Source organism: Pelophylax lessonae (genome assembly GCF_965119305.1).
Source record: "Pelophylax lessonae genome assembly, chromosome: 4".
NCBI lineage: Eukaryota > Metazoa > Chordata > Amphibia > Anura > Ranidae > Pelophylax > Pelophylax lessonae.
The window spans coordinates 232,393,798-232,403,292 of record NC_138771.1 but is presented as its reverse complement, the minus strand read 5'-3'; the positions used below and the strand labels follow the sequence as shown (position 1 = coordinate 232,403,292).

Genomic DNA, 9,495 nt, shown 5'->3' with positions numbered 1-9,495 from the left:
GAAAAGACTTGCTTAGATCAGTGTTAAGCTGTATGTGAAGCTATTTTCTGTGAGCTGCCTGTCATGCAAGCTGTTGACTCTCAGAAACGTGTCTTCTTATTCTGTTGTGGCTTTTGGTTTGCCAGATCTCCTTCTGTCAGAGTTTCCTCCAGTTTCCAAGTGCCTTTCAATGGTGTAGAAAACTGTACTTACTGACACCTTGGCTTTCTCTAAAGGAAAGGATTACACTTTTAAAATGTTTGTTACCCAAACATTTCATATTCCTGATATGTGCTTGTTCTCTTTGTATTGCTTCCTTTTTATGAAATCCCTGGTGTTCCTGCCAGTCCCTCTGCTTTCCTTTTAAAAACTGACCACACTAAGCAGGAAAGCACACCCTGGTCAGTTCTCTAGCTATGCTAGGAACTCCGTGTACTCTCCCCCAATGATCAGACTTGTCTTGACATGCCCTCCCTGCATAGCCATTCTCTGGGAAGATCAGTGTATTTCTACTTCTCCTCCCCCTAGCTTTTATGCAGCTGAGAGGGAATGTGATCACTTATAAAAAAGGGAAAAATGTATTTATAATGTTTTTTTTTATATCTATGCAAAAAAATGCTTTGCCTTACGTTCTATTTTAAAATGAATGGGTTGTTTTACAAGGTGATCATTTACAATCACTTTAAGGGTTATATTGGTCTGTCTGTCTGTCTTAATTTGGTAATTGCCTTTTTCTCGCCATTTTGAAAGCAAAATACTACTTCCTGCAGTACAAGACTATCCAAAAATTGCTTAAGAGGTTATAGTAAGATAGTCTGTTTCAAGACTGCCTTATACAGACATAGAACATATTATAAGTAATCAATAAAAGTTGTGACACCTGTAGGAATTGTTAGCATAAACTTTCAAAGCTTAATTTACTTACATACTGCAGAACAACTGTTTAGCTGGCAAAACTGCAAGCATCCTCTGAAAAGTCTTCCAGGTCCCTTACTCCAACATTCCTATTTAATTTGAACATTTAAATTTAGACACATGCAAATCCATATTTAGCTTAAGAACCAACCAGTCCAATCTAGGGTCTAACGGGCATGATATAAATGACAAATGCTTCACTAAGAACATGTGCAAGTAAGGTACAAAAACACCAACTGTACATTTTAGTATAATGACTATCTCTCTCCTTGAATTTACTCAATCCTACAGTAACTAAATGCAGTATATCACTGTAGATGTATGAGGATTGCATTATGAAAGGCAAATAGGCTATTAACTTTGTTTGGGAAGTTGCACTTTGCAATGAAATTTGTCCCACAACTTTGTAAATGTGGAGCAATTTCACTTTGCAAAGAATGCCCAATTACATGCAAGGAAAACAAAAGCAACATTTTGATTGTACATGATTATGTGAGGGAAATTAGAGCTTCTCCTTATTCACTATGCTCTGAGGCAAAACTTCTTGAAAAATGCAGCCCCCCTTGCAAAGTGAAAATTCTATTTGCCTTTAGCAAATTAGCCCATGATATGTTTGGTATTTGCAATCTGTGCCAAGGGTTTATTGAAGCACATTCAGTAATGACCCTTCTTTAAATTCATGGAATAAAGATCAGATTTAAGAGATCACGTATGGAGGAATATGTCTATCACTTTCAAAACCACAAAAATAAATATTTCACTGATTTTTTTTATTTTTTTTATGACTTTTTATGGTATTTATGGTCCATATTTGGCAGGATTGGACCCCAAACATCTAACATCTACAGTATCTCACAAAAGTGAGTACACCCCTCACATTTATGTAAATATTTTATTATATCTTTTCATGTGAAAACACTGAAGAAATGACACTTTGCTACAATGTAAAGTAGTGAGTGTGCAGCTTGTATAACAGTGTAAATTTGCTGTCCCCTCAAAATAACTCAACACACAGCCATTAATGTCTAAACTGCTGGCAACAAAAGTGGGTACACCCCTAAGTCAAAAAGTCCAAATTGGGCCCAATATTTTGTGTGGCCACTATTATTTTCCAGCACTGCCTTAACCCTCTTGGGCATGGAGCTCACCAGAGCTTCACAGGTTGCCACTAGAGTCCTCTTCTACTCCTTCATGACGACATCACAGAGCTGGTGGATTTTAGAGACCTTGCGCTCCTCCACCTTCCGTTTGAGGATGCCCCACAGATGCTCAATAAGGTTTGGGTCAAGAGACATGCTTGGCCAGTCCATCATCTTTAATCTCAGCTTCCTAATCAAGGCAGTGGTCATCTTGGAGGTGTGTTTGGAATACTGCCCTGTGGCCCAGTCTCCAACTGGAGGGGTTCATGATCTGCTACAGTATGTCACAGTACCTGTTGGCATTCATGGTTCCCTCAATGAACTGTAGCTCCCCAGTGCCAGCAACACTCATGCAGCCCCAGACCATGACATTCCTACCACCATGCTTGACTGTAGGCAAGACACACTTGTCTTTGTACTCCTCACCTGGTTGCCACCACACATGCTTGAAACCATCTGAAACAAATAAGTTTATCTTGATCTCATCAGACTACAGGACATGGTTCCAGTAATCCGTGTCCTTGGTCTGCTTGTCTTCTGCAAACTGTTTGCAGGCTTTCTTGTGCATCATCTTTAGAAGAGGCTTCCTTTTGGAACGACAGCCATGCAGACCAATTTGATGCAGTGTGCGGCACATGTTTTGAGCACTGACAGGCTTACCCCTGACCCCTTCAATCTCTGCAGCAATGCTGGCAGCACTCAGACGTCTATTTCTCAAAGACAACCTCTGGATATGACCCTGAGTGCATGCACTCAACTTCTTTGGTTGACTATGGCGAGCCCTTTTCTGAGTGGAACCTGTCCTGTTAAACCATCGCATGGCCATTGTGCTGCAGCTTAGTTTCAGGGTCTTGGCAGTCTTCTTATAGCCTAGACCATCTTTATATAGAGCAACAATTCTTTTTTTTAGATCCTCTGAGATCTCAGAGATAAGTGACTAGTATGAGAGAGTGAGAGCGATAACACCAAATTTACCACACCTGCTTCCCTTTCACACCTGATACCTTATAACACTAACGAGTCACATGACACCGGGGAGGGAAAATGGCTAATTGGATCCAATTTTGACATTTTCGCTTAGGGGTGTACTCGCTTATGTTGGTAGAGGTTTATACAATAATGGCTGTGTGTTGAGATATTTTGAGGGGACAGAAAATGTACACTGTTATACAAGCTGTACACTCACCACTTTACATTGTAGCAAAGTGTCATTTCTTCAGTGTTGTCACAATAAAAGGTATAATAAAATATTTACAAAAATGTGAGGGTAGTTTTCACTTTTGTGAGATACTGTATATGTACCTTTGCTCTTTATGGAATATATACTTTATTGATAGCATTTTTGTTGAACTTAATGATTTTAATTGTTATGACAGTTTAATATATAAAACAAACTTTAGGTCAAAATGACACAACAACAACAAGGGTGCACCAGCCTAGTACGTTACCTAAATACCTAAAATACCATTTTTTTAAATATAAAAATGTGTATAGAAATACTCACAATGGCCATATGACCTCAAGCATATAATGTATCCTAGAATACAGTCCCTTGTCTGGTACCTGAATACCCTATATGAAAAACAACAGTGTATGGCAAATGAAAGAGCTTTTGTGTTTCAAGGTATACCCCTTGAATTGCATTAGCTCTTCCATTTGCCATGCAGTGTCGTTAAGATCCACCATATTGGGTGTCCAGGTCCTGGAGTTGGCAAGTGGCTGTGTAGTAGAATACATTCATACATTGTATGTTTGTGGTTAGCTTTGAGAGTTTTTTTTCTATACACATTTTTGTTAATGGTGTTTAGGGTAATGTACTAGACTGGTATGCTCTTCTTGTTTAAAATTAAAGATACCCCCAATCTGAAGACGACTGTAACACTTGAGCACCGATGAAGTGTTTTTTTAATTCAAACTTGAAGTCATCTAAAGTTAGTAAACCACCAGTCATATTTTTTTAAATTAAAAAGCATCTACAGATGCCTGTAGTTGAGTCTTCCATTTGATGGGCCTGGGAGTGCTTATTTTGAGCTCCCATCACTGAGAGCATACCTCTGACCCTTCCTGTTTCATTCATTTCACTATTGGCTTGTCACATGCCCATCATAATTGTGGGCTACTATTAAGACATAGAAGGGGGAGCTGGTATAGTCTGACTCTAAATCACAGGTGTAATCTTTGTAACTAGAGGACCCCAGGGGTCCAGAATAAATATAAAAACTAAAATATGACATTTTTCGTGTGATTTGCTAACCTTTAGATAACATAAGGCATGCTTTAATACTGTATGATGCATTTTTCCTATACAATATATCGTTCGAACATACTGTACTTGTTTTTTTAGTGGATTCTTTAGGAGCGTTGTTGAAAAATAGTAAAAATAGCTTTGACATCCGTTTAGGCAGTGATACTCAATTGATAATCTGTGGTCTACTGGTGTTTGGAAAACAGATGGCCACCAGTCTGTTGCCACCCATTTGGGCAGTAATCACACTGATGTTTTAATGAAAGTTGCAAGCTTTTCTAAAGTTTGCAACATTATATTAAGTTTTAACATTTGTTATAAGTGGAATAAGTATTAATGTATACTGTATAACTGTATATAACAAACCCATTAGCTACTTATAAAAAAATATGAACAACATTCTGCATATTTACCAAGTAGCACCGATGATGTTGAGCATAACTGCTTTAGTGCACTATTGTGTTGGAAATTAATTTGAATCTCTTTTATGTAATTAATTTGTTCCTTTATTTCTTTTAAATTGTCAGACATTCTGTACATGTCAAAGAAGAGCCAGTGATTGCAGATGACGAGGACTGCCCAATGTCATTGGTCACAACAGCTAATCATAGTCCAGATTTGGAAGAAGACAGAGAGCTTGAGGAGGAGCCCTTGTCTGAGGATCTGGAATAAAAATCAGACTTAAGAGACCTCATATGAAGGGACATTGCACTGACCTTCAAAACCACTCCACAACCATGAATATTTGACAGATTTTTACTGTGACTATTTATTACGCATGGATTATGGAGACAGTCCTAGAGGAACTTGTTCAACTAGTCCTTTGGGATTTAATGCAACAAAGAATCTGCTTGCTGTCTTCTTTTTTTAAGACAAAAACTGATTTTCTTGAAAAAAAAAAAAAACTTTTCTTTATATAATGGCTTGCCCATTTAAAATATGGCTAAAAGGGTTCATGAAATGACTGAAAATGAGGATACTTGTTCTGTAGAAAGAAAATGGCCTCATATACTGCCAAAAATAGTGTTAGTTTCATCAATGTGAATCTGAAACATACAGTAGATGTAATGTTAGAAACTGTTCCTGGCCAAGTTCAACTTGTTGCTATTTTTTTTTTTTTTTTATTTGCACAGGAGTAGGATCAGAAGTTTGTAATAATAATTGTTCTAGCCGAATTGAAAAAAATCAACAAGCACATTTCTGTTTTGTTTTTGTGTTCAATTTTCTTTTCTTTATTTTCTACCTTTATGTTGGTGCCACCAGCTGTAAATGACATAAATTAGCTATTACAAACCACAGTAATTAGACTGTTGCAACATCCAAGAACCTTTAGGCTTCCAGTCTGTGCTGTTAGTGTTAAGTTGTAAAGTGCAATCCTAAACTAACATTGTCTGTGCAAGCACCATAGAAACATTTGCATATCTGCATCTATCTGACAACTATACTATTTACCTCCTTGTGATAAAGCTTTGTCTACCTGAGAATACAGTCAAAGGCTACAGCTGCATACCAAAGCCAACTCTAACAATGGCCAATAGCTCAACGACAGAAGCAGCCACTTGCTTAGGTCAGTCTTCTGTAACTTTAATTCGTACAAAGGAACCGTTCCACGAACTACCTGCTGTTTTCTGATGACCTCTGGGATCTTTTTATTTAGCCCTACACAAAGAAATAAATATGAAATAAGTTAATTTTTCTGAGGCCAAAAGCCACTCCAAATATGACGAAGATCTCACCTAAGGAGAAAGTGAGAACAATCCAGTGGAAGTTTTAATAGAAAACAAGAAAATGTGGAGAACCAACCAAAACCTGTAACTGTACTTGATACAAATGCAGAATGCATATTGTTATATAGAAAACAATGTGGTTTCTATTTTACTTCCATAAAGTCTTTTTTTTTTTTTTTTTACTTTTTATTTTGTTTCATTTTCGTGGTGAATACATGTTGTTAGAATGTCTTGTACTGTATGGTCTTTATCTGTTGTGTACTATTTTTACAGTCTTAAGTTATAATAAAAATGTAGGAACCAAACATAAAAGGTCTAGTAAAGCCAAAAAATAATTTCATATTGATTTAAAGTGAGCTAGGTAAGTTTTTACACTGAAAACAAAGATATAGCAATTGTAGATCATGGTATTTATTTTCAGTCAAACCAAAGTTACATAGGATTCTGCCTCTGCTTAAACGGGATGTTAATACTAACAATACACTTCCCTCTGAAAACTTGCACTGACCAACTTGTTGGAATATGCTGGTTTTCATAACCCAAAAATAATCCCAATTCATTATTGTCTATGTTGAAAAAAAAAAAAAAAAAACATAATGTAGGTGTTTGCGAAAACCTAGAAACTTTACATGTTGCTTTTTATGTGCTGTGCCAAGTCTTGATAAAACTTTACCCCAACCAAGGGACCTCGTAACCGAATTATGGTTATTGCTTTACAAATAGTTTTGATAAAGGTGGCTGCTAGAGCTTAACATATGTACCAGCTCCATTTGTTGGAAATGGTTCTTGCAAACTAAGCTCAACATTTATTCTTTGCTGAAGCAAGAATTATACGCAGTCATCTATCACGCCAAATAGAAGGACACAACAGCTTTCAAAGGGGTTTTCCCACTTACCCAAAAGGCTTTCTGAAAGCTTCTACCTCTGCAAAAGACAAAATTAGAATAAAATGGCATAACATTAATTCTTACAAAATCAAAGTACCTGCAACTATTTTGCTATTTGTCTATTGGTCATGATCAACCTAAACTCAGTTAAGTAATATTAGATGAACATGTCACATCACTGATAGAAAGATAGCCCTTAACTAATATGGAACGGAGAAACAAAATCTCCCCCAAAAAGGGGCAATCGGTCTTCATATGTGCGTCCACCTTGGTAGAACTAATGTGATATTTGCACCACCAAGAAAGTGGCCAAAAACGATAATGCTTAAGTATGCATACCTCAGTTACAAAACTTTAAAGGAAGTCTCAGCCACAGAATGCATATACTTGTAGAGTTTTGCATGGGTTTTGTATAAATACAATTAAAAAAATAGCTGCTTGCACATTATACCAGATAAACCTCTAAAACTGCAGTTGCTTTGAAATTAGATGTTAGGTTTTTGGGGGTTTTCTGAGATGCTTGGTCTGTATTTTGATAATTGTGCATATTATGTAAAAATGTTGGTGGACCCATAAATGACCAGACTTTTTTCTAAGAAAAATGTTGCTTTAATGCATTTCATTAATTTTTTCTCTTATATCATTGCTTGCTAGGTAATAGCAAACTTGCTTTCCTGCTCTGCTTTTGCGTAGCTGTTGTAAGGCTTTGAACTAATGTATGTATTTATTGCTTGAACTTCTGTGCATACCTTATAAAGCATACTGTCTGACAATTTAAATGGCTCATGTATTCTTGCTTCTATCATACGCTAATGATGGGGAACCATTATGTTTTGTATACAGCCAGTTTTAACTGTAGCACAAACATCTGTTTATGTATTGGTGGTATATACCTGTTTATTTATCTTTTTTGAGGTAAACTAATTTTGATACTTTTTCATTGCCGTGTACTGTGTGTTCATACCTTGAATTCTCTGAAGTTAGAAGTCATGGTTGAATTGTAACAGCTGTTATTTGTTCTGTACTCATGGCTTTCACTGCTGAATAAAATTAAAGGACCAAACCTGGGATTTGAAAGAAAACTGTCTACCTCTAACACCAGGCAGATTTTTAGTTTATGTAGTTTTATCCATAAGAACACAGTGGGTTAGGGCTTTTCCTACATGGGCGATTTCTGGGTGACCCGGAAACACCTTTATATTCTTTTAATTTATCATAATCTTTCTAACGAGTAGATTTGGGTCTGCATGCCATGCAGCAAATGGGACTTGCTATATGACCTGCAGAAATGTGTGATCACTCAAACTGACTACACAGTGTTGTGTATCCTTCTGTTGTATTACAAAGCCCACAATAACCTGCTCCTCTAGTGACTGACCACATAGGAATTATCAGTCCTGCAGTAGACCAAATAAGAAACCGGCCATGTAGCAGACCCTTAAAGTGCATCTGTAACCTATACAAAGTTGAGGAAAGCTTTTATGACCGTGTCTATTATTTCCAATATTGCAACCAAGTTATTTGGAATCACTAATGTCTCTAAAACATTACACAACTAAATTTTCATTAGCCTTGATTCCATGGATGGAATTTTTTAATTGCTGGCTCATTCAACAAAAGGGCTTCCTCCACTGTATAGAGGTGATCAGTGCATACATATTTGTTGGCTTATAGCATACATTCTGTATTCATGGCAAAAATCATCTTCTGGAAATAATGGTTCAAATTTCATATGACTGTTAAAATGTAAGTAAAATTAGTTCTATACTTTCATTTTTGGCACTCAAAATATTGAAGGAATATTCATAATCCTTTGTACCCTTAAATCCTCATTTTAAAATACATAGGATATAGGTGAAGACTTTGGAAACACAGGTAGAAATATAACTACTTTACCACTGAAAGAAAAATATTTAAAATGTGTTGATATTGGTCATATTCACTTGAAGCTGTTGCAAATTTATTCATGTTAGTATCCATGCTTAAAAAAGGAAAAGAGAAGAAAAACTTGACACGCTAAAGTGTGAAAGTTGATATTGCTTTTTTATGTTATTTTTTTACCAAAAAATCCTGGGTTTCTTGTACATGTAGCTATTATAAAATGTCTTACTCTTTTGAATTGTTGGTATATTTGTTCAAATGATTCAAAAACTTTCATCAATGAGATCTGGTACAGTAAAAGGATGTACATTTTTACTATATGTATAAACAGTATTTCTGAACTGTTGGATGTAAACATGTATATGAGACCATTTCATTCATTTGCTTACATTTCTGGAATAAAATTAAATATCTGAATCTTCTGACCCAATTATTACCATCAGATCTGGATTTCTTACAATAACAGTACCAAATGCTAATTATCAATGGTGATGCTGGACAATTTAACAAAGTGCTGACAATGCTTTAAAACATACTTTTGAGTACTCCTTCTATATGGTTAGTAAAGGCTGAAAAGCATATTGGAGCACGAGAAACACATCAGACCTCTTGCACAGCACAAGAACAGGAGTCAATTACTATTTTTTTTAAACAAATTCTATGTTCAAGAAAAAAGACAGCCCAACTTCTATACATGCAAAAAACCATACAAGCCCATAACA

At 36.1% G+C, this 9,495-nt stretch overlaps 1 protein-coding gene across 9 annotated transcripts in view; it reads left to right on the top strand.

Annotated features, from left to right (window-relative positions):
* FOXP2 (forkhead box P2) overlaps positions 1–9,190 on the top strand; it is a 285,057-nt gene extending 275,867 nt beyond the window's left edge. For all 9 annotated transcript variants that reach the window (XM_082257104.1, XM_082257105.1, XM_082257107.1 and 6 more), the window contains one exon: positions 4,806–9,190. In XM_082257104.1, the coding sequence (XP_082113230.1) occupies positions 4,806–4,950 (145 nt within the window). In that variant the 3' untranslated portion in view covers positions 4,951–9,190. The remainder of the gene's footprint in view (positions 1–4,805) is intronic.
* Positions 9,191–9,495: the final 305 nt, after the last annotated feature.